The sequence below is a fragment of the Bos taurus genome, unplaced genomic scaffold (genome assembly GCF_002263795.3).
Source record: "Bos taurus isolate L1 Dominette 01449 registration number 42190680 breed Hereford unplaced genomic scaffold, ARS-UCD2.0 ScbfJmS_511, whole genome shotgun sequence".
NCBI classification, from domain to species: Eukaryota; Metazoa; Chordata; class Mammalia; order Artiodactyla; family Bovidae; genus Bos; species Bos taurus.
Genome location: NW_020192288.1, coordinates 147,671 through 174,082, shown reverse-complemented (window position 1 = coordinate 174,082; position 26,412 = coordinate 147,671). Strand labels below are relative to the sequence as shown.

The window sequence follows — 26,412 nt, the reverse complement described above, 5'->3', positions numbered from 1 at the left end:
TTGCTTTCAATATGTAAGCAAATTTGGAAATCTCAGCAGTGGCCACAGGACTGGAAAAGGTCAGTTTTCACTCCAATCCCAAAGAAAGGCAATGCTAAAGAATGCTCAAACTACCGCACAATTGCACTCATCTCAAACGCTAGTAAAGTAATGCTCAAAATTCTCCAAGCCAGGTTTGAGCAATACGTGAACTGCGAACTTCCAGATGTACAAGCTGGTTTTAGAAAAGGCAGAGGAACCAGAGATCAAATTGCCAACATCCACTGGATCATAGAACAAGCAAGAGAGTTCCAGACAAACATCTATTTCTGCTTTATTGACTATGCCAAAGCCTTTGACTGTGTGGATCACAATAAACTAGAAAATTCTGAAAGAGATGGGAATACCAGACCACCTGACCTGCCTCTTGAGAAACGTGCATGCAGGTCAGGAAGCAACGGTTAGAACTGAACATGGAACAACAGACTTGTTCCAAATAGGAAAAGGAGTACATCAAGGCTGTATATTGTCATCCTGCTTATTTAACTTATATGCAGAGTACATCATGAGAAACAATGGGCTGGAGGAAGCACAAGCTGGAATCAAGATTGCCAGGAGAAATATCAATAACCTCAGATATGCAGATGACACCACCCTTATTGCAGAAGGTGAAGAAGAACTAAAGAGCCTCTTGATGAAAGTGAAAGAGGAGAGTGAAAAATTTGGGTCAAAGCTCAACATTCAGAAAACTAAGATGATGGCATCTGGTCCCATCACCTCATGGGAAATAGATGGGGAATCAGTGGAAACAGTGACAGACTTTATTTTTTGGGGCTCCAAAATCACTGCAGATGGTGACTGTAGTCATGAAAGTAAAGGATGCTTACACCTTGGAAGGAAAGTTTTGACCAAACTAGACAGCATCTTAAAAAGCAGAGACATTACTTTGTCAACAATGGTCCATCTAGTCAAGGCTATGGTTTTTCCAGTGGTCATATATGGATATGAGAGTTGGACTATAAAGAAAGCTGAGTGCCAAAGAATTGGTGCATTTGAGCTGTGGCGTTGCAGAAGACTCTTGAGAGTCCCTTGGACTGCAAGGAGATCCAACCAGTCCATCCTAAAGGAAATCATTCCTGGGTATTCATTGGAAGGACTGATGTTGAAGCTGAAACTCCAATATTGTGGCTACCTGATGTGAAGAGCCGACTCATTGGAAAAGACCCTGCTGCTGGGGAAGATTGAGGGCAGGAGGAAAAGGGACCAACAGAGGATGAGATGGTTGGATGGCATCATTGCCTCAATGGACATGGGATTGAGCAAACTCTGGGATATAGTGAAGGACAGGAAAGCCTGGCGTGCTGCAGTCCACAAGGTTTTAAAGAGTCAGACACGACTGAGCCACTGAACAACAATGTGAAATGTTTCAATCCCTGATAGCTCAGCTGTGAAAGAATCCTCCTGCAATGCAGGAGACCCTGTTCGATTCCTGGGTTGGGAAGATCCGCTGGAGAGGGGATGGGCTACTCACTCCAGTATTCTTGGGCTTCCCTTATGGCTCACCTGGTAAAGAATCCGCCTGCAATGCAGGAGACCTGGGTCCGATCCTTGTGTTGGGAAGATTCCCCTGGAGAAGGGAAAGGTTATGGAAGGGAAAGGAAGGGACCTCACACTATGGGTCACAAAACCCAAATATCAATGATACACTCGACCAGATATGGACCAAGGAAATAGCAGCTGGCAGACCTCACTGCACTGGACACGCAACACCAAACAATCCACCAAACTGAAACTCTAGAGACTCAATAAATGAGGCAAGACACATGAAATCAGCTGAGATGAAATTCGAATACAGGTCGACATGCATTTTAGCAACTTCATAAGCTGCCATGGAGAAATCCAACTGCACAGAGCACTGGTATGGTGAAGGCATACAGCTCTTTCACAGTGTTCCATGCAGCCACCACAAAGAAACCTCAGACCATGGTACCCTGCATCCTACAAACCACAAAGTTCACAGCCTAAGGCATAGTAAACCCCTCAAGGGTTCAGCACCCTCAATCCCTGGTTCACAGACTTATCTCCAGGTCAGAGATGGCACACTCAGGGTGCAGAGCCACCGATGGGTCAGATCCCTCCCATTCTTTGACAAATACACTTTGTGATGTCACAACCAAGGGTATGGACACCTAGGGTATTCACGTCCCCTGAAATCCCTACGTGGATCAATCCTAGTTGTGGACTTGAAGCTCTTTTAAGGAACTGGACACAAGGTGTCCAGCCTCCTCCCAAAACCTCCCACCCTCCAAATGGTACCCAGATGCCAGTAAAGGCACATTCACTCCCCTGCCCCACTGAGGCCAGTGTGAACTGGTGAAACACCTTTGCAGGGTCTGTGGCAGCACCCATCAGAAATTTACTTTCCATCCTGTCCTCACCCCCAGCAGCATTTGCCTTCATGAAGGAGGGACAAGTGTCAGTCCTATTCTGTGATGCCTCCTTGGCATTTAGAACAGAGTCAGGCACATGCACATAGTAGGTACTCCACAGATGTGTGTTTAGCCAAGGAAGTCTTTGATCCAGCGGTCTCCCTGCTATGAATGTGCCTTAGCGAAATACTCCCACATGCTCAGAGATGTGTGTACAATGACAGCAAATTTCTAGGGGAAACTCTAGTGCCCATTGATAGTCAGCGACCATTTACTGAAATTTTCATTAATTTCTTTCAACTGGTTTTGTCATTTTCAATGTACAAATCTTACACCTCCTTGGTTAAACTAATTCCTAAGTTCTTTTTATATTGTAACTGGAATTTTCTTACTTATTAGGAGTATTCACCACTAGTATGGAAATACAGTTGAGTTTTGTATATTGGAGCTCGTGATGATTTCATGGGTGTGTACACAGCTTTTTACATGTCACACATACCACAATAAAGTGGTTTAAGAAAATAAAAATGAAAGCAAAGTAAAGGTATGTCCAAATTATAAAAAAAAAAAAACTCAGAGAATGTGTTGGTAGAACTGGCTTACAAGAAAAACTAAAGGAAGTTCGTCATGCTACAATAAGTGAATTCAGATGTTAATCTGAATCCATGTGAAAAAGCAAAGAGCACAGGTAAAGGTAATTATATGAAGAAAAATTCTTTATGGACACATATTTCCCTCCTTTCTTCCTGTATTTAAAAAGCAACTGTCTAAAACAATATCACATAATTTATTGTTGTGAAAGCAGTAGTTGCTCAGTCATGTCTGACTCTTGGCAACCCCATGACTGTAGCCTGCCAGGCTCCTCTGTCCATGGGATTCTCCAGGCAAGAGTACCAGAGTGGTTAGCCATTCCCTTCTCCAGGGGATCTTCCTGACCAAGGGATTGAACCCAGGTCTCCTGCATTGCAGGCAGATTCTTTACTGTCTGAGCCACCAGAGAAGCCCAATTATTGTTGGGCCAGCAACACATGGCATGTAATATATTTGTATTAGCAGCACAAAGGAGGTGGTTTGGAGCAAAGTTGTATTAGGTAAGGAAACAAATCTGGATGGTGTCAAATCCATACAAACATATGCAAAGTATCAGAAATCATGACAAAGAGGGTGAATATAACAGAAGTTATAAATAGATACCTGATATCCTGCTGTTTATCAGCTTTTCATCACATAACGTTATATATAATGTAATAATAATAAGAATGTATTAATGGGCTTACCCTTTATAGATTTATTATATATGTGACAATATGAGGAAAAGAGGGAAACCTGAATAGAGTGATATAGGAGTAATGTTTCTGTATCTCATTAGCATTTGTGTAAGTTTCAAGCTGATTGTGATAAAATAAGATGTTTACAGTGGCATACAGCTAGGAAACAACTTAAAAGTAGTGGAAAATCAGTAAAGGGTTTAAAATGCTACATTAGAAAATATCCATTGGATGGAAAAGAAAGCAGTAAAATGAGGACCATGGAACAAAATGACATGAGACAGAAATATACATTGGCGGATGTAAGTCTTTATCAACATTAAATGTAAATGGATAAAACAATCCAACCAGAAGGCAGACACTGCGAGAACAGTTAAAAAAAACATCCATGTGTATGTTTTCTACAGAGGACACAGTTTAGATTCTAAGATACACAAATTACCATGTATGTGTGTGTGTGTGTGTTCAGTCGCTCAGTCGTGTTTAACTCTCTGGGGCCCCATGGACTGTAACCTGCCAGGACCCCTCTTCATGGAATTTTCTAGGCAAGAATACTGGAGCGGGTTGCTATTTCCTACTCCAGGGGATCTTCCAGAGCAAGGGATTGAACCTGAGTCTCCTGCATTGGCAGATGGGTTCTTTACCACTAGCGCCACCTGGGAAGCCTTATATGATCCAGCAAGTCTACTCCTAGGCACTTATCCCAAGAGAAATGAAAACATGCTCACACAGTGGGCTGCACTCAAATATTCCACACGTGTATTCCTAATAGCCAAACATAGAAACAACCCAGTTATTCAACAACTGGTATACAGATGAAAGAAAAACAAAAGAGTATACCTGTACAAAGGAATAATACACGATAATAAAAAAAAAAGTAACTAATGCATGTAAGAGCAAGGATGCATCTCAACTGTGCAAATGAGAGAAACCAGACACAGAAGGCTACATATTATATGATTTCATGTCAATGGATTTCTGGAAATGGCACAACTGTTGGCACAGAAATGTATCTGTGGTTGCCAGGGTACAGGAGTGGAGGAAGGAGTCAGACGGCAAATACCCCAAAGGAGCATTTTTGAACATTGAGACGTTTTCTACATTTTTAATGTGATAGCATTTACACCACGGTATACATTTGTCAAACATCTACAAATGGTAATAGGTTAAAGTGTTGGCTTTTATTGTATATAAATTATACCACACTGTTTTTTTTAAAGGAAAAGGAAGAATTTAAAGAATTTAATTTAAGAATTTAAATACTGGTTATTGTATCCATGTAGACCATGAGCTCAAAAACATAAAAATCTTATTTGGAATTCTTCCCAGACCTGGACAACTTCCAGAATTCACCATGACGGTTTTGTATTTTATGACAGGAAACTTGGTCTTAACCATGTTTACGATTCCCTCTCCCTCACCTCAGCTACAAATTCTTGCTGAGTTCTGTCCGTTTTACTTCGTAAACGTCTAACGCATCTACTTTTTCTAAAACATCTACTTCTGTGTCATTGACTACGCTAAGACCTCTGACTGCATGGATCACAACAAATAGAGAAAATTCTTAAACAGAGGGCAGTGCCAGACTACTCGACCTGTCTCCTCAGAAACCTGTATGGGGGCCAAGAAGCACCCGTTAGAACCAGAGTTGGAACAAATGACTGCTTCATAGTTGGGGAAGGAGAACAGCAAGGCAGTGTATTGTCATGCTGCTTATTTAACTTATACGCAGAGTACATCATGCAAAATGCTGGACTGGATGACTCAAAAGCTGAATGAAGATTGCTGGGAGAAGTCTCGACAAGCTCAGATACACAGATGATACCACTCTAATGGCAGAAAGTGAAGAGCGACTAAAGAACCTTTGGATACGGGTGAAAGAGGAGAGTGAAAAAACTGGCTTAAAACTCAACTATTAAAACACTAAGATCATGGCATCTGGTCCTATCACTTCATGGCAAATAGAAGGGGGGTAAGTGGAAGCAGTCCATCCTAAAGGAGATCAGTCCTGGGTGTTTATTGGAAGGGCTGATCTTGTAGCTGAAACTCTAATACTTTGGCCACCTGATGCGAAGAACTGACATTTGAAAAGACCCTAATGCCGGCAAAAATTGAGGGCAGGACAAGGGGATGACTGAGGATGAGATGGTTGGATGGCATCACCAGCTCAATGGACATGAGTTTAGGTGAACTCCGGGAGTTTGTAATGGACAGGGAGGCCTAGTATGCTGCAGTTCAAGGGGTCACAAAGAGTCGGACACGGCCGAGTGACTGAACTGAATTGAAGTGGAAGCAGTGACACATTTCATTTTCTTGGGCTCGAAAATCACTGTAAATGGTGATTGCAGCCATGAAATTAAAAGACGCTTGCTCCTTGGAAGGAAAGCTATGACAAACCTAGCTTGCATGCATTCTCAGGCACTTCAGTAGTGTCTGGCTCTTTACGACCCCATGGACCGAGGCCCACCAGGCTCCTCTGTCCAGGGGATTCTCCACATGAGAATACTGGAGTGGGTTGCCATGCCCTCCTCCAGGGGATCTTCCTGACCCAGGGATTGAACCCATATCTCCTAAGTGTGCTGCATTACAGACAGATTCTTTACCGCAGAGCCCCCAGGGAAGCCCATGAAAATCCTGCTGCTGCTAAGTCACTTCAGTCGTCTCCGAATCTGTGCTACACCAGAGACAGCAGCCCACCAGGCTCCACTGTCCCTGGGATTCTCCAGGCAAGAACACTGGAGTGGGGTGCCATTGCCTTCTCTGATGACAAACCTAGACAACATATTAAAAAGCAGAGACATGACTTTGCTGACAAAGGTCTGTAGAGTCAATACTATGGTTTTTCCAATAGTGATGTACAGATGTGTGAGTTGGATTATTAAGAAGGCTGAGTGCCAAAGAATTGATGCCTTCGAATTGTGGTGCTAGAGATGAGCCTTGAGAATCCCCTGGACAGCAAGGAGAACAAACCCGCCAATCCTAAAGGAAGTGAACTCTGAATAGTCACTGGAAGGATGGATGCTGATGCTGCAATACTTTGGCCACCAGATGCGAATAGCTGACTCATTGGAAAGGACCCTGATGCAAAAAGATTGAAGGCAGGAGGAGAAGGGGGCAACAGAGGGTGAGATGATTAGATAGCATCACCAACCCAATGGACATTAATTTGATCAAACTCAGGGAGATAGTGTAGGACAGAGGAGCCTGGCGTGCTGCAGGCCATGGGTAGTAAATAGTTCGACACAACTGAGCGACTGAACAACCACCACCACCTCCACCTTACCTTTGAGCTTCCCTAAACTGCCAGACGGAGAAGGCAATGGTACCCCACTCCAGTACTCTTGCCTGGAAAATCCCATGGACAGAGGAGCCTGGTGCGCTGCAGTCCATGGGGTCGCTAGGAGTCGGACACGACTGAGCGACTTCACATTCACTTTTCACATTCATGCATTGGAGAAGGAAATAGCAACCCACTCCAGTGTTCTTGCCTGGAGAATGGGAGGGACGGGGGAGCTTGGTGGGCTGCCCTCTATGGGGTTGCACAGAGTCGGACATGACTGACGAGACTTAGCAGCAGCAGCAGCAGAAGCTGCCAGAGCCCCACTCTCAGCAGGGCGAAGAAGCTTTCTGTGTCTGTCAGTGGGAAAAGCTGAGACTTATGTCTTTACACACTCAGTGCCCCCTGCTTAGGTGATGATGGGTCCTTAGAATGCTCATCACTCCCTCCCAGAGCTCAGACCAGGGAGCCTTCTCACAACAGTAATGGAGCACCTACCCTGGTACAGAAATGGGAGTTGGAGCTGTTTACCCCCCTCTCAATGTGTTTTCTCCCTTTACATTCCTTGCACATTTCTTCTTGAGTCACCGAATCCAACTCTGCTCATCCCCACCTGGTTACTATAAAAAGCTGCACCTGTATCTCTATCAGGGCAGATGCATGTATCCCCTGCACTCTCTATTTTCCTTCTCTCCCTTCAGAATCTCTAGACTCCCAGACACCACCCTCAAAAGGGGCAGTGATGCAGGGGAGGTTGTGACTCTCATCCACAGCCTGGGTCAAAGCACAGCTGTGTTATATATAACCTCTTTCACTCTTAGAATGAACCTTATCTTCTAGCTTTCCTCCTGCTTCTTGGCCACCCTGCTCACTGTTTTGCTTTGCTTTTCGCTTAGGTCCATTCCCTGTGTTTCTCCTTTGCACTTCTTTTCTGTTTATGTGTCTGTCTCGCCCACCAGTGTGATATTCCCATCATCCACCTCACATCACTGGTCTTGTTATTTCAAGCATTGCAGACACGTCCTGAGACATGCTAGTAATCAATGTGTGTGTACTCAATGAAGGAATATTTTTAATGACTGACGGGAAAAGCATCTCCTCCATGTAAGAGTCAGCATATAGGTGTCATATTTGTAGCACCATACCTAGTCTTGTGTCTTGTTCCAGACACTGTAGGAGTGTGACTCTGTCTTGGTGCCCTGGTGCCCTTGCATGTCCCCGCTTAGGCTATGTAGGCAAGGCTAAACTGCAGGCTGGCTTGAACCTTGTCAGAGAACCTCCTGATTGCTCTTGCAGCAAGGGGAGATAAGCAGCCTGATGAAGAGCTATGAGGCCATTTCTCACCTGCCTCCTCATCCAGCTGGAGGTGACACAAAGTTGTCACTCATGCACCTCTGGTTTCAGTTGAACATAGGATGGTCTCCCTAGCCCCAGCTGAGATACAGCTGTGGACTACAGAGCTGCTCAGTGCCATAGGGCACAACTGTGGCTCCTTCCTGGCACAGACCCACCACCTGTAGTGCCTGTTACTGAGGCCTTCCAATTCAGTGTCAAACCGCGGGACTAGGGACAAGGCAACTGACACCAGGGTCATATTGCTTCTTCACTGTCTGTAAGGTAGAATCTGAATCCATTTGGGTTCATTGTCTCCTTACTGGCCAAGCCCGTAGAAGGTGACAAGCCAAACTAACAACTGCAGTGGTGCCCTGAGGTGCCCAGTCCTGTGCTGCGACTTAGGGACTGGCTGCCTGACTACGTGACAGAGTCTGGTGTTGAGTTGTGTGATGTTACGTGACCAGAATACTGGCTTATTTTCTTTGTCATCACACACAGCAAGGAGCACGTTTTTCACTACATATTATGACTTAGGGTGGCTTTGTCTGTCCTCATTAACAAACCAACCTTAGAATGAATACCATGTCGGATACCAGCTATTGAATCTGCTATTGAATCAATATATTTATTTAGACAAAATATGTTTCTGAAGTCCAATTCATTTTAAAAGTTAACCTTATAGTCTATTTGAAATTCGAAATCTGTATCACTTGTGAGAGAATTGTCATTGTAAAGGTAAATGTTTAAATGAACAAATGGAGTAGAATAAGCCAAATCCATTTGCAATGTAATGCCTACTGCACATGTTATCTTCTTTATTCTTCATAACAAATATTTAGTGTAAAATTGTAATTTCCACTTTAGAAATGGGGAAACAGGTCCAAAGGATGTAAATACCTTTCTCACCTTCACTCAGTATGTGTCAGAGCCAGTACTGATACTCTGAGTTATGTCACGTGCTGTGCTTAGTCACTCAGTCGTGTCCGACTCTTTGTGACCCCATGGACTGTAGCCCGTCAGGCACCTGTATCCATGGGGATTCCTCAGGCAAGAATACTGGAGTGGGTTGCCCTGGCCTTCTCCAGGGGATCTTCCCGACCCATTGATTGAACCCAGGTCTCCAGCACTGCAGGCGGATTCTTTACCATCTGAGCCACCAGGGAAGCCCAGTTATGTCATGTCATAGCCAATAAGGAGACAGAGCAGATAAGACTCAAGTCATTTTGTCTCACGAAGTTCCCCTCATTCCTTTCCCTTTTCTTCTACCTAGGATCTAATCTTGTCAGACAGCTCCATGACCTAGGGGCTTTTTCACATACTTTTTGGTAAGATGGGATACTCTTATTTAAGGCTCAAGGTAGATTTGAACCTCCCATTTTCAGTCCTTTTGGACCTGCGTTTTCATACCTCTGTAAGGGCACAACAGCTGCTATTTATAATCCCTTGTTATTCCTTAAGCAGAGTGCATTCTGAATAGGTCCTTTGTAGCAGAAATATATTTTTTTGGTGCGTGAGGATACAGATGGGGCCTCAGATATATAAGCATTTTGTTATTATGTAATAATAAGAATAGGGAGGAATCAGACAGCTGGAGGACTTCCTGTAGCTCAAACGGTAAAGAATCTGCAGGAGACCTGGGTCGATCCCTGGGCTGGGAAGATCCACTGGAGAAGAGAATGGCAATCCACTCCAGTATTCGTGACTGGAGAATTCCATTGACAGAGAAGCCTGGCGGGCTACAGTTCATGGGGTCCCAAAGAGTCGGACACGACTGAGTGATTCACACACACACACAGACACACACAGGCAGGTGGAGGGCTTCTGAGATCTGGTGACTATCAAGCCAATGGAGGACGTCATGGAGAAGAAAAGATGTTTGTGGATGCTCTCTCCCTGCACCCAAAAAAACTTGGAAGGCAAGTCAGAAGTGTGTGAAAGATATGCTGTGGCATTTGCCATGGAATTTGACAGCAGTTTTTTTCCTGTCTCCCTATAACCTTTGACAATGGCTTTCGCATTCCATTTCTCTATAGGACAATACAATCATATTAAGTTTTAAAAAATGTTTCCCTGTCAATGATTTCATCAGGGACACCACCATATGAGATTTGGGTGGCACATTTTGTAAACCCATTTATTCAAGAGAAGACCAAAGGCTTTTATGCAATTTTTATGTGTAGGTATATATATATATGTATGTATATGCATTAACATGTAGATTACACCTAAAGAATATGTTATGACCCAATTTTTTTAACTCTAGAAGTGCAAGGGTGGTTTAAATGTATAAGGTTACCAATGCATTTCACCACACTAATAGAAAAATGGAGGAAAAACAATTCTATGATCATCACTATTGATACATTATACGTGTTTGATGAAAATTAATCTATATTCAAGACGGCAAACTAGGAATAGAATGGAACTTACTCTGATAAAGTATATCTACAAAAAACGCAACGAAAACAGGTTGAAATGGAGAAGATTTTTCATTTCCTATTGGGAAAAATGCCAATTATCACCTGCTTTAGTCAAGACTATTCTGGCTAGATTTGATCAATGCTGCAAAATGAGGACACGTTTAAGGTTTAAGCCAGTAGAAACTGTTGATATTCAAATGTAATAATATATTTTGAAAAGCAAAAATAATGTAGATCTAAATTTGTGGAATTAATATGCATATTTAGAGGAATTGTTGGACAGAAAATTTATATATAGACATTCTATCTCTACATACATCCTCAACTAGACAATAAAAATCACAGACCATCAATTTTCAATAACATTAAATAGCCAGGGATAAATTTAACAAAAATGTGCAAGTAGAAAACTTTATTTCCACAACTTTAGCAGTCAAATATACAAATAAGAACAGCATAAATCGTTTCAGTTTATCTTCTTTCAAGCAAATGGTTGCCCTTCACCTATAATATAAACATTAGAAAAGTTCCTCAGCAGAACTTTGATGACAGGAGAGGTATACAAAGCTCACTGCAGTTGTAGTTTTACAAAATGGACTAAAACAAGAACACTAAGGGCGACCCTTTGGCTTACCTTCAGTTAATCCTCTCGAGATTCTATAGACTTTTCAAGCATATTACCAGTATTGGTGATGTTTAGTTATTTAGTTACTGGGGTATGTTAAATAATACTTGTTTTTCTACCCTATTAGCCATTTCATCAATATTCTGAAAATATCTGAGTTCCAGATTATATTCAGTTTTAATTCTGTAATATACTGTTAGTGTCTTGTTCATATTTCTTATTATGTATACTTGGGCTCTTTCCATTTTCTTCACAGTTATGTAAACTAAGAGGAGTGGACTAGCAGTTTGGGGTTGACAGATACAAACTATTACATTCAGAATGGATAAACAACAAGGTCCTACTATACAGAACAGGGAACTATGCCCAATCTCCTGTGATAAATCACAACGGAAAAGAATATTTTAAAATGTGTGTGTGTGTCTATACATATATATATATATTAAAAATTATGTAAACTAGCACATTCTCTTTATTTATTAGTTGAGTTTATGTTCCTCTTCCTAACAATTCATACCTGTCTTTTATTAAGTATCTTTTCCTTTTTCCCTTAGGTTTATTCTGTTGCTCTTTTTCTTACCGTTTATGTTGGATATAGGATTTTGTATTTATGTACCTTGTAATTTATGTATTTTTCTTTTTAAATACCACACATATTTAGGGCTAATATTTTTCTATGAGAACACTTTAATCATGTTCTGTAGTTACTTGAAAGTAGTCTGAAAGTTGTATTTCTGTCTAAATGTTCTAACGGAATGGAACAAAAATGTAAAGTGAAAATATTTAGAAGGCTAATACACAGTAAATTCTTCCCTAACTATGAAGTTCTTCCTTTAAAATCAGAACCATGCAATTCATTGTCAGCAACTGGGAAAACACGTATGTGAAAGATACTAAGTTGATTACGCAGGAAGAACTAGAGTTACAATCTTTGACCTTCAGAACTTTTTAAATTCAGGTATCAAAGGAAAAATAACATACTTGATATGGTTAGAGAGGATTATATCATGAGGCACAGATTTTTATTAGTTCTTTAAGAGTGAAAGTGGGATGTACAGCAAAAACCATCATAGTATTGTAAAGTAATGATCCTCCAATTAAAATAGGCAACACCCCTGCCCCCCCAAAAAAGCCAAACGTGGGGGCAGGTACTGTGCTTAGCATATGTATCTTACTCACACCTGCCTTGAGTATCACTGACTAAATGCACTGTCTCAACTTGATCAGCCACAGAAACAGGAAACTAGACTATCTTTTGCCATTTTATTATTCAGTCATTGCATGCTTCCCTGGGGAAAGGATTTAAAATCCAACTGTTTTTTTAAGAGCTAGAGAATTCAGAATTTGAGAGAATTTAACAAACATCAAGAAGAATGTTGGCTCATTTTCTTAAAAAAAATTAATTTATTTATTTTAATTGGAGGCCAATTACTTTACAATATTGTGGTGTTTTTTGCCATACATTGACAAGAATCAGCCACAGGTGTACATGTGTCCCCCATCAGAAAATGAAATCTCAATTCCCCTGTTATAATTTGACTCAAGATGATATATTATGATAAATAAATAATAAAAAACAGAGTATTCTTGTATGCATTCCATCGAAGAGAATCAGAGAACGCAAAAATCAGCATTGAAAACTTAGCATTTTAGTGTATCTGTTCTGAATTCACAACTTATATGAGTAAAGTTGAGTTTAGAAGTTAAGGGATTTCACAGAATCACAAACATTATGCTAAAGCTGGTACTAGATCCTGAATGCCTGAGCATATTTCATATAAACTGATATTTATTACAAATACATGCCATATTTGCTACATGCAGAAATTATAAAAGAACCTGAAAATTATTAGCTGTTGCTTAAAGTACTAATACAAGAGAAGAAAACGGTTCCCTATTTTCAATTCGATATGGCTTTGATCCTGTCTGTTTCTTTATTTGAAAGTCTGTAAATCAGGCACTCAGGCATCTGGGGTCTGAACTATCTTTCAAAGAATATGTGAACTCTGTTATTAAAATAATAGTAATCTTCCCTCTATATTATTAAAGATATAATATTCTGAAAAAACAGAAACCACATAACTTACTTTCTGAATGGATGACATACCTGCTTCTGGCATTTCAACAGGCTATGTATTTGATGCAAACTCCTCCCTGACATCAGGACCATCTCCACCTTTACCCCCAGTCTTTGCCTCAGCCAGTTCCTGGAGATCAGTTTCCAGGTGAGAATCTTTACCAAAAAATGCATCAATTCAGCTGTAAAGCATACAATATAAACAAGGGAATGATGATATTGATTCCCTCAGTATTATGAATTAAAAGTCTTAGGCCAGTATGGTAAAAATGTGATGAATGAGAAACTCAAGAGCATTATTCCAGGAATGTTTTGCTGGAGAAAAAGGAAAGCAGAATTTTCCGAATGCTATCACCATTTTCCTTTCCCAGGGTTGTCCTCAGACAACTTAGTTGCCCCCTTCTCTTTGTCTTGAAAACAAGGGAAAATTTGAACAACCACACTAACCTGCGAACTATACTCTCCTCAGTTTTTTAGGAACTGTCTGAAGTCCTTTTCTAATGTTTCCTTTCCTCCTCTTGCTGGTTATGTCTTAAGACATGATGCACACATACACTTTACCTCCAGAGGCATCCTTCTCCTTCTCTTCATTATGATTCACCGGATCCTCTCCATTTACTTCCTCCTTCCCAGGTGTGATATCCTGAATCTCAGCTGGCAGTTCCTCTTGTTGAGGTTGCTCAACACTGGGCTGCTGGTCCTAGTAGAGAGTGCATGCAAATAAAAAACTTTTTGTTGTTAATACATCTAATAGCATAAATATACATAATACATAGATATATCTGAGCATATGTAAACCTAACAACATTTTCCCAACACAATTTTATGTACTTACTTTTAATAAAGTTACTCTTCCCACAGAGAAGAGTTAGCTCCCATAAGAGTTACCCAGAAAGACTTTGGAAGTTATTTAAATCTATGTTGGGATGGAAGTATGCAGCCTGTTGTTAATAAGCAGGAGGAGGGAGTCACTGGGCACATTTCCAGGGAATTCAACAGTATACTCATAGGCAACGCCAGACTGTAATATATCTGGATCAATGTTCCTTCCTAAGACAAACTGTCACCCTTTATCAGCATGGAAGACCTTTATCACTGCATCTGTACTACTTAACATGATTTTCTCAAAAATAAACTTGTGCTAATAGAAAACATCAAATGGTAAGGTACTCACAACCACAGGTTCATCCAGCTTGGGGAATCTTGATCTATAGGTCCCAATGTTGACGCCACTTGCCCACTGATATTTCTCCCGGAAAGTAGAATATTGTGATTTAGAAAATGTATTTAAGAGCACAGCTATATTTGATCACTTTTATGACCATATGTTGACTTATTTTTTTTAATGTGAAAATACTTTCAAAAGAAAATTCTGGTTAAGTTAGAGTGTACATGCATTCCAATTACACCAAATACAGTTGCTTGCAAAGCCATTTTTGTCTTTGCTATGCTGGCAGAGAAATCACCTTAAGGTACACAGGAAGGCTGACTTTTTGTGAGGAAGTTTGATTTCACAACAGAATTCTCCATCATGAAGATATTTAGTGAAATACTGCTAGGAATTTAAAAATTCAGGACTATTGCTCTTGTCACACTCCTATTCACCAGACCTATTTCCCCCAACTCCCTTGGAATTCAGTTGGAACACGAAGAAAGGCTCAGTCTTTACAGCCTGACTATGGGATTTTCTCAGTGTCTGTGGCTGAGGTGAGTCTGCATGCAGAGCAACCGGTCCACTTCTCTCTTGGCACCTTACCACAAAACCCGTGATACATATGTATTATATGATTGTATGCTATGTATTATATGATTTCATGTCAGTGGGTTTCTGGAAAAGCACAACTATAGGCAGAGAAATATGTCTGTGGTTGCCAGGGTATAGGAGTGGAGGAAGGAGTCTGAAAGGAAATAGCCCAAGGGAGCATTTTCAAACCAATGGGACGTTTTCTACATTTTTATTGTGGTAGCATTTACACAATGGTATGCATATGTCAAAACTCGACAAACGGTAATGCTTTAAAGCATTGACTTCTATGGTATATAAATTATATGTCAATACTTCTCACTTTTTTAAAAAAGGAAAAGGATCTTTTAAGTATGTAAATACTGGTTATTGTATCCATCTAGAACTTGAGCTCATAAACATAAAAATCTTATTTGAAATTCTTCCCAGACCCGGCCAACTTCCAGGATTCCCCATGACACCTTTGTACCCTTATGACAGGACACAGAAACTTTGTCTTAACCACGTTTACAATTCCGTCTCTTCACGTCAATTCAACATTCTTGCTGAGTTCTGTCCATTTTACTTCGAAAATGTCTAATGCGTCTACTTTTCCCCATGTCCACCACATCTACTCTAGTCCAAAGCCCCCCTCCATTTAATTGTCAACCCCCTTCTAACGGGTCTCTCACATCCATTCAGGGTGCCTGGCTCCCACTCACCGCCATCTCCCTCCCTCTCTTACAGTTCCAGAACTGTTTATGACTTTCTAGATAAAGCCTACTGTCCTACACAAGAACTTGAAGGTATGGTCTAGCCCTTGCCCAGCTTGCTAACATCATGGAAAGTAGAGAATCCTCTTCTTGTCTCTCTTATTGGGCTTCATTCATACCCTCCAATTTCTCAAGCTCAGATTGTCCCATATTTCTGAAGCTTCCGGTTAGTAGACTCCTTCAAGCTAGGCTTCAACAGTATATGGAATGAGAACTTCCAGATATACAAGCTGGTTTTGAAGAGGCAGAGAAGCAAGAGATCAAATTGCAGCCTTCATTAGATCATCGAGAAAGCAAGGGAATTCCAGAAACACATCTACTTCTGCTTCATTGACTAGACTACCTCAAGGCCTCTGACTGTGTGGATCACAACAAACTGTGGAAAATTCTTAGAGATGGGAGTACCAGACAAGCTGACCTGTCTCCTGAGAAACCTGTATGAGGGTTAAGAAGTAACAGTTAGAATAAAACATGGAACAATGGACTGGTTCAAAATTGGGAAAGGAGTAAGACAAGGTTGTACAGTGTCACTTTGCTTATTCAACTTACACGCAGAGCACATCATGGGAAATGATGGGCTGGATGACTCACAAGCTGGAATCAAGGTTGCTGGCAGAAATATCAAGAAGCTCAGACGTGCAGATCATACCACTCTAATGGCAGAAACTGAAGAGAAACTAAAGAACCTCTTGATACGGGTGAAAGAGGAGAATGAAAAGACTGGCTTAAAACTCAACATTCAAAAATATAAGATTATGGCATCTACTCCTATCATTTCACAGAAAACAGAAGGGGGGAAGTGGATGCAAGGACACATTTAATTTTGGAGGCTCCAAAATCACCGTGGATGGTGATTGCTGCCATGTATTAAGACACTTGATCCTTGGAAGAACAGCTATGACAAAGCTAGTATGCATGCATGCTCATTGCTTCAGTCGTGTCTGACTCTTTATGACTCCATGGACCGTAGCCTGCCAGGTGCCACTGTCCATGGGATTCTCCAGGTGAGAATACTTTAATGGATTGCCATGCCCTCCTCCCATGGGGCATGGCAGGGCATCTTCCCAACCCAGGGGTGAAACCCATGTCTCCTGCATCCCGTGCATTGCAGGTAGGTTTTTTGTTTTTGTTTTTGCCAATTTATGCATGTTTTAATTGAAGGATAATTGCTTTACAGAACTTTGTTGTTTTCTGTCAAACATCAACAAGAATCAGTCATAGATACATGCAGTCGGATTCTTTACCACTGAGCCACCAGGGAAGCCTATATCAAACCTAGACAGCATAGTATAAAGCAGAGACATCACTTTGCCAACAAAGGTCCGTATAGTCAAAACTATGGCTTTTTCAGTAGTCATGTTCAGATGTGTGAGTTCGATCATTAAGAAGGCTGAGTGACAAAGAATTGACGCTTTCGGTTTGTGGTGCTGGAGAAGACACTTGAGAATCCCTCAGACAGCAAGGATATCAAAACAGCCAATTCTAAAGGAAACCAACTGTGAACATTCAGTGGAAGGACCGATGCTGAAGCTGAAGCTCCAATACTTTAGCCACCTGATGGGAACAGACGACTCACAGGAAAAGACCCTGATGCTGGTGATCAGGGTAGGAAGCATAAAGCAAGTTACGCCCTGGTGACTGCTGAACAGGTTTTAGAAGCAAAATCTCTCCCCCAGGGAACCAGTGCTATTAGCGGAACTTATGGCTCTGACCCGAGTTCTAGAGCTAAGCGAAGGGCAGCGAGCAAATATCTTCACTGATTCTAAGTATGCTTATTTGACTTTACACGCTCATGCTGCAATATGGAAAGAAAAACAGTTTAAAAGGGCAACAGGAGAACTTATTGAGCATTTCAGAGAGATCCAGAGACTTGTAACGACTATATATTGTCCTAAAGGAGTAGCTGTTAGGCATTGCAAAGGGCACAGCAGGGATGGGAGTAAAGTAGCTGAAGGTAATCAGCTGGCTGATTGTCAAGCCAGAAAAGTGGCACTTTAGGAAACCCCTTCACTGCAGATGCCTTTGATCTGGACAGGTCCTGTGGAACAGGAAAAACCGCAATATACTGAGGAAGAATTAGAAAGATATGAGAAAAGAGGAGCAAAGATTACTGACAAAGGATGGCTACAGTCCGAGGATGGACGATTAATAATTCCTGAAAAGACTCAATGGAAAATTCTTAAGGGTTTACACCAGAGTTTTCATTTAGATGTAGAGAGTACTTAACAGATAGCTTCTCATTTGTTTGAAGGTAAAAATGTAGTGAAAACTTTAAAGGACATTATCAAAAGATGTGAGGTTTGTCAGAAAAATAACCCAAAGACTGAAAAGCTAGCAAAATCTGGATTACAACGAAGTGGAAAATATCCTGGAGAAGACTGGGAAACTGATTTTACTCATATGCCACAAGCTAATGATTATTCTTGCTCACAAGTTTGGGTGGATACTTTTACTGGATGGATCCAGGCTTTTCCCTGTTGTGGTGAACATGCTAAGGAGGTTATAAGAATTTTAATCCATGAAATTATCCCCAGGTTTGGGCTGCCACGGAGGCTTCAGAGTGACAATGGCACCACCTTTGAAGCTGCTCTAACTCAGGGGGTGTCTAAAGATCTAGGAATAGAATCTCACTTACACTGTTCCTGGAGACCCCAATCCTCAGGAAAGGTTGAAACAGCTAACGACATTATCAAAAGACATCTGTGCACATTAACTCAAGAGACACAGGACAACTGGATTAAAGTTCTACCCATAGCTTTAATGAGGGCTGGGACTGACACCGAAAAGGAGGGGCTGTCCCCCTTTGAATGTATTTATGGGAAGGCCTTTCTTATGCGCAGACATTGTTATAGACCCTGAAGCCTTAGAATTAACTAATTATGTAACTCAGCTCTCAGTTTTTCAACAGACATTAACGGAATTCCAGCAGGTGACTCCTGACCTAGCCTCTGCATCAAACAAGCCCTCATTTGAGCCAGGAACAGAGGTCCTGATAAAAACACTGGGATCTGGGGGCCAATCCCTCGAACCCCTCTGGGAAGGCCCTTACCAGGTTATTCTTTCTTCTCCCACAGCTGTCAAAGTGCCAGGAAGAGATTCATGGGTGCATCACACTCGAGTTTAAGAGGTGGCACCCTGACCAGGACTAAGTCACGTCATTTTATGTCTTTAGTTTTTATGCTCTGACTTTGTATTTTTCAGATGGCCCTGATAATCTATGTGAGCCTACTTCTGCTGACTCCAAAAATCCTGAGTTTGCCGTTTGATCCTCAAGACAATGCCTTCCTGTTCTGGGCTCACTCCTACGCTGCATTCCACAATCAGTCTAACTGCTGGGTCTGCAGAGTGCTCCCCTCTTCATCAGTGGGAGGCTTCCCATGGTGGACATCTCCACTTCAAGGAAAAGACTTTCTCCAAGTCTGCGAATACCTTCGACAACAATCATATGTGATGTCTCTTCTTAATCTGATGACATCTAACAACCCTAAGATGGACCGGTGCAACACTTTGTACTTTAATTACGGACATAACGTGGCTTTTAATTTTGATTATACATTGTCTTGGTTTAATGACTATTTCGCTACACAGAGGGTAAATGGGTCTAGATCTAGTGGCTTTTTACCTGACGTTTATCAAATATGGGATGATTGAGGTTATATGGCTAACTTCTGAAAAAGGACATCTAATGTCTACTGCCCCTATATGCTGGGAACAAATAGAGCCATCCCCAGAAGTTAGCCAACAACTTAATTATAATGATTGGAAACAATTGGGACTTTTGCCTCAGGAAATATGCAAGGTAATCATTCCCGTATTTTCCAACCCCAGTTCAGGTCCTCCCTTTGCCTGGCCAGGCACTGATTGGGACTGGATATCTCAGTCACGCTGGCTTGCTCCAAATGGGACCTACTGGATATGTGGCTCTTACCTATGGGCAAGGCTTCCTCCTGGCTAGATAGGGAGATGAACCCTAGGTTTAGCTTTTACTCACGGCTTCATATTTTCAGAGCTTCCAGAAAAGCCTGCTAATTTACCACACCTTAAAACTCAGTGGGCAAGGTCTGCATTTCACTGGTGTGATTATTTGGCTGCAGTGTTTGTTCCCTCTCTGGGAACTACAGATGTTCTGCTACGAGCGGATGCTCTTGACTAATTTTATTCAACAGGTATTACAAGATTCTCAAAAAGCTATTTCAGCTCTTCAGTTCACTTCAGTTGCTCAGTCGTGTCCGACTCTTTGCGACCCCATGTATCGCAGCCCACCAGGCCTCCCTGTCGATCACCATCTCCTGCAATTCACTCAAACTCATGTCCATGGAGTCGGTGATGCCCTCCAGCCATCTCATCCTCTGTCGTCCCCTTTTCCTCCTGCCCTCAATCCCTCCCAGCATCAGAGTCTTTTCCAATGAGTCAGCTCTTCGCATGACGTGGCCAAAGTACTGGAGTTTCAGCTTTAGAATCATTCCTTCCAAAGAACACCCAGGACTGATCTCCTTTAGAAAAGACTGGTTGGTAACATCGAAAAAAGATGTCCTTTTCATTATGGGGACTGGAATGCAAAAGTAGGAATTCAAGAAACACCTGGAGTAACAGGCAAATTTGGCCTTGGAATATGGAATGAAGCAGGGCAAAGGCTAATAGAGTTTTGCCTAGAGAATGCACTGGTCATAGCAAACACCCTCTTCCAACAACACAAGAGAAGAGTCTACACATGGACATCACCAGATGGTCAACACCGAAATCAGATTGATTATATTCTTTGCAGCCAAAGATGGAGAAGCTCTATACAGTCAGCAAAAACAAGACCAGGAGCTGACTGTGGCTCAGATCATGAACTCCTTATTGCCAAATTCAGACTTACATTGAAGAAAGTAGGGAAAACCACTAGACCATTCAGGGAAACAAATCCCTTATGATTATACAGTGAAAGTGAGAAAGAGATTTAAAGGACTAGATCTGATAGACAGTGCATGATGAACTATGGACGGTGTTTGTGACATTGTACAGGAGACAGGGATCAAGACCATCCCCATGGAAAAGAAATGCAAAAAAGCAAAGTGGCTGTCTGGGGAGGCCTTACAAATAGCTGTGAAAAGAAGAGAAGTGAAAAACAAAGGAGAAAAGGAAAGATATAAGCATCTAAATGCAGAGTTCCAAAGAAGAGCAAGGAATGATAAGAAAGCCTTTCTCAGCGATCAATGCAAAGAAATAGAGAAAAACAACAGAATGCGAAAGACTAGAGATCTCTTCAAGAATATTAGAGATACCAAGAGAACATTTCACACAAAGATGAGCTCGATAAAGGACAGAAATGGTATGGACCTAACAGAAGCAGAAGATATTAAGAACAGGTGGCAAGAATACACAGAAGAACTGTACAAAAAAGATGTTCACGACCAAGATAATCACGATGCTGTGATCACTCACCTAGAGCCACACATCTTGGAATGTGAAGTCAAGTGGGCCTTAGAAAGCATCACTACGAACAAAGCTAGTGGAGGTGATAGAATGCTGAAGCTGAAACTCCAGTACTTTGGCCACCTCATGAGAAGAGTTGACTCATTGGAAAAGACCCTGATGTTGGGAGGGATTGAGGGCAGGAGGAGAAGGAGACGACAGGGGATCAGAAGGCTGGATGGCATCACCGACTCAACGGATGTTGAGTCTGAGTGAACTGTGGGAGTTGGTGCTGGACAGGGCTGCCTGGTGTGCTGTGATTCATGGGATCGCAAAGAGTCAGACATGACTGAGCGACTGAACTGAACTGAACTGAGTGTTTCCATGTGGTTAAAGGGGGAATGAGGCGCAGAGGCACTACGTAACTTGTTCAGTGTCTCCAGCATTAAGGGAGCCAGAGGTCTGGATGCACTGTGGAAAACTCTGTGTGTTCTGTATTTATCAGTCAAGAGTAAGATCCAATGGCTATGGAAAAATATGTAGAATAACAGCTACCACATAACACAAATTGATCTTACATCATAGAAATGCACACTAAATAGAAATCTGATTTCTTCAGAAATCTTTCAAATGGAGGCTTGACAAGACTGGCATCAGGATGTTTTGTAGACACGATGGTCTCAGAGCCTCCTCAGAACATCAGACAGCATGTCAGTGAGTCTCCTAGACTGGTGGTCTTGGGTTTGTGCATCAGAGAAAGCAGGAAACCCCTGTCACATGCTCTCAATGGAGACAGAGCCTGGAAGCAGGCAAAATTAGACCATGCCTCTGCTCTGGTAGTGCCTAGACAAGTTGTCCATGTCAATCAGAACTGAGGAATTCTTTTAAAAAGTGCAGATTCCATGATCTACACTCAGTGAATCTCACTCAGTGGGGCTACAACAGTGCCCCAGAATCTGTGAGATTTCACTACACTTGGGAAACTCTCAGGGACTTTATTAAACCCCTTTGGTAGTGAGACTGTCAGCAAAATAAGGGAAATAATGATCAGAACAGATATTAGAAAAAATATGTAGATAAGCAACAAAACCCAAAGCTGGCTCTTCCAAAAGGTCAATATGAATTCATAAGTTTCCACCCACAAGAATAAAAAAAAAAAAAAAAGATAACTAAAGACAAAACTTAACAATATCAGGAAAGAAATAGGTTACAGATGCAGATGACCACAAACTGAGGGAGAAACTGAAATAGCAGCACCAGGCCCCTTTCGATGAGAGCTACGTGCCAAACCCAGCCCATTACAAGATTCCTTGACATTCAGGAGCACGCCAAGTAGATTTCCATGCCAGGACTGTTGCATTTATTGTTCCTTCTGCCTGGAATGCTCTTCTCTTAGGTAACCCCACAGCCTGCTCCCTTACTTCCTCCAGATCTCTGCTTACTTGCCATCTTTCAGGGAGTCTTTCCCTCATTATCTTGAAGAAAATAATAACATCATATCGACATACACCTTTTCCCCTGATCTAGCAATATGTTTCTTCATAGCGCCTGCCACCCTTGATTATTTACTGACCACCAAGTCTATGAAATGAGAGACTTGGTTGAAATGGCAACCCACTCCAGTGTTCTTGCCTGGAGAATCCCAGGGACTGGCAGGGGCCTGGTGGGCTGCCGTCTATGGGGTCGCACAGAGTTGGACACGACTGAAGCGACTTAGCAGCAGCAACAGTACTGTCCCAAACTCCTTCAAAACCACTATGAGGTACCATTTCACGCCAGTCAGAATGGCTGCGATCCAAAAGTCTACAAGTAGTAAATGCTGGAGAGGGTGTGGAGAAAAGGGAACCCTCTTACACTGTTGGTGGGAATGCAAACTAGTACAGCCACTATGGAGAACAGTGTGGAGATTCCTTAAAAAACTGGAAATAGAACTGCCTTATGATCCAGCAATCCCACTGCTGGGCATACACACTGAGCAAACCAGAAGGGAAAGAGACAGGTGTACCCCAATGTTCATCGCAGCACTGTTTATAATAGCCAGGACATGGAAGCAACCTAGATGTCCATCAGCAGATGAATGGATAAGAAAGCTGTGGTACATATACACAATGGAGTATTACTCAGCCATTAAAAAGAATACATTTGAATCAGTCCTAATGAGGTGGATGAAACTGGAGCCTATTATACAGAGTGAAGTAAACCAGAAGGAAAAACACCAATACAGTATACTAATGCATATATACGGAATTTAGAAAGATGGTAACAATAACCCTGTGTATGAGACAGCAAAAGAGACACTGATGTATAGAACAGTCTTATGGACTCTGTGGGAGAGGGAGAGGGTGGGAAGATTTGGGAGAATGGCACTGAAACATGTAAAATATCATGTATGAAACGAGATGCCAGTCCAGGTTCGATGCACGATACTGGATGCTTGGGGCTAGTGCACTGGGACGACCCAGAGGGATGGTATGGGGAGGGAGGAGGGAGGAGGGTTCAGGATGGGGAACACAGGTATACCTGTGGCGGATTCATTTTGATATTTGGCAAAACTAATACAATTATGTAAAGTTTAAAAATAAAATAAAATAAAAAAAAATAGTGCTCAGGTCTAAGGCAGGTGCTCAGATAACATTTGCTGAAGGACAGTCTGGAGCCAGGTCCTTTACACACATTGCTAACATGCACAGGTACCCTCCAAGATGGGCACTGGCCACATTGTATTAATTATGATACAAACTGAGATTTCAGGAGACAAGTGATACACTCAACAACACAGTCAGCATGTCAGGTTCCAGGCTTCAGAATCATATCTGCCAGCTTCCAAATCCTCAGTTCCCGGACAGAGACTTCACAGCCAAGAACATAAGAGGTTTTATATCTAACACAAAGACTCCAAACAGCTCAGATAGATACCCAGAGACACCAAAAAGAGCTCACTGAATCTCTGCACAGAGAGTACATAACTCGTGTCAGACCCTCAAACACAACTGAGACCATAACCATACACACTGTGACAAAGACGCTCCAAACAGACCAAAGTCTTCCAGACAGAAACAAACAAGAACTGCACAGATACTTCACATCATGGAGACTGACTCCCAAACCACTGAGACACTTACCGACCTAACACAAAACCCCCTAAACAGAAAGACAGAAGTTTTAATAATAACTCAAGAACACAATATAATCTTAAGATTAATTTCCCAGACAAATGAAAAATTTGCAACCTGTGCATAGATCCCCAAGCAGCTGATAGTTTACACCTTTACACTGACCCATCCTTAAAGCAGCACAGAGGCATCACAACTTCGGACCCAGAATCCAAAGTTCAGTGATCTCACATTCTGGGGTGCAGATGCCTACACAGAGATCTCTCACCCAGGGATTGAAAGGCCAGCAAGCTCCAAAGATGCACATCCCGGTATACAGGCACACATCCTAGAGGCTTTGTACTATGGCTCACAAAATCCGCTCAGATCAAATATCCCATCACTCACAACCCTGCCAAAAGGCTTAAGGGGATCAAATGTACCCAAACAACACCTGTGTTGTCACACGAAGCAATACACAATCCCAAGCTGCCAGATACAGGTTATTCTCCAGGGAGAGACACCAAACTCAGAGACCTCTCCCTGGACATGAATTGCATGCATTTGTGTGAATGACGGAGAAGGCACTGGCGACCCACTCCAGTACTCTTGCCTGGAAATTCCCGTGGACGGAGGAGCCTGGTAGGCTGCAGTCCTTGGGGTCGCTAAGAGTCGGACACGACTGAGCGACTTTACTTTCACTTTTCACTTTCAAGGACTGGAGAAGGAAATGGCAACCGACTCCAGTGTTCTTGCCTGGAGAATCCCAGGGACGGGGGAGCCTGGTGGGCTGCCGTCTATGGGGTCGCACAGAGTCGGACACGACTGAAGTGACTTAGCAGCAGCAGCTGTGTGAATGACGGTGCACTGCCACAGGATCCAGACTGAGCAGAGCTAAACCAGAATGAAATGCCTTCACCATGCACAGCCAGCGACTGCGCCAAACCTCGCCACTAACCAGGGCACCTATTAGACCCCTTTGGAAAAAGCAATAAGACTCGGAGGAAAATTGTTTGCTCTGAAAAGTCTCGCACGCCAACGCAGGCGCACGCGTATACAGGCGCCTCTCGCCCTCAGTTCCTGTTCTGCGACCACACTGCCTGCAATCACGCGGTGGCCAATCACTGCCCAGAACGCTTCCCTGACTCCACACCCAGACAGCCAGTCTCTCGCTTCGTAGTCGTCCCACCAACGAAGGGGTGGAGTTGAAAAAGAGACGGAGAAAGTTTCCGCTTAATACCTGTGTCCACTCGGATTCAAAAGCAGTGGGAAGACCAAGAGGAGCGAGTGGGGATGGACCTAGTGGCGCCATGAGTGCCGCTGCTGGGAACTGTGGTCCCTGCCCGACGCGGTGTAAGGGGACCCTCTCTGTTGTCACACGCCCTCTCCCAATGGTACCTTCCAGAATGGGTGGTCTTTCCCCTACCCCTCGGTGGTACATCCCAGGACAGAACTGTTTCATCTCGCGCGCCCCTTGCTGGTGGCATTGGGGAACAGCAGATATAGATGCCTGTGGACCATTCCAGGAGGATCCACAAAGGGCAGAAGGGCAAGGTTAGGGGGAAAACCCCACAGATTCCTGCAATTTGGGACTCAGAAAAAAGTCTTCGTAAACTGAAGATTACGTCTCTATGGGGATCACTGTCGTAACAGAGAGCATGGAAAACACTTTATCTTTGCTGGGCATTGTGATTGTGCTTTCCTGTTCAATACAGAATAGGTCTCATGGGGGAAAGCCAGTCGCAGTCCCCCAAGGGGCAGGATAGATAAAGCTTCCGACTGGGATCTGCAGGCCTGGCGTGGGAAAGCCCCCTGTCGCTGACTGCGAGTAATATGTGGAAGAGACAACAGGACCTTCCATTCTATTAGGAAGGGGGTCAACTCTGAGAGGACCCAAGGACACCACCACGTAGGTGAGATAAAGACCATGGCTTTGTCACCATCTTGTCATCCCTGAATATGTTTCATAGCAGAATCCTCAGCCTGTCTAGCTATGCCTCTCTCAACAAGTTTAAAT

At 42.6% G+C, this 26,412-nt stretch overlaps 1 protein-coding gene across 4 annotated transcripts in view; it reads right to left on the bottom strand.

The window, feature by feature from the left end:
* The window catches only part of LOC100336029 (small ribosomal subunit protein uS12), a 35,932-nt gene extending 10,070 nt beyond the window's left edge, over positions 1–25,862 (bottom strand). The window contains exons 1-5 of one of the 4 annotated variants that reach the window (XM_010821963.4): positions 25,636–25,862; positions 14,585–14,659; positions 13,972–14,110; positions 13,441–13,566; positions 11,022–11,212 (exon numbers count right to left, since the gene is read on the bottom strand). In XM_010821963.4, the coding sequence (XP_010820265.2) occupies positions 13,463–13,566; positions 13,972–14,110; positions 14,585–14,659; positions 25,636–25,857 (540 nt within the window). In that variant the 5' untranslated portion in view covers positions 25,858–25,862 and the 3' untranslated portion in view covers positions 11,022–11,212; positions 13,441–13,462. Of the gene's footprint in view, positions 1–11,021; positions 11,213–13,440; positions 13,567–13,971; positions 14,111–14,584; positions 15,360–25,635 lie in introns of those variants that run through there. The other 3 variants (XM_059884517.1, XM_059884519.1, XM_059884518.1) reach the window with 3 other exon arrangements.
* Positions 25,863–26,412: the final 550 nt, after the last annotated feature.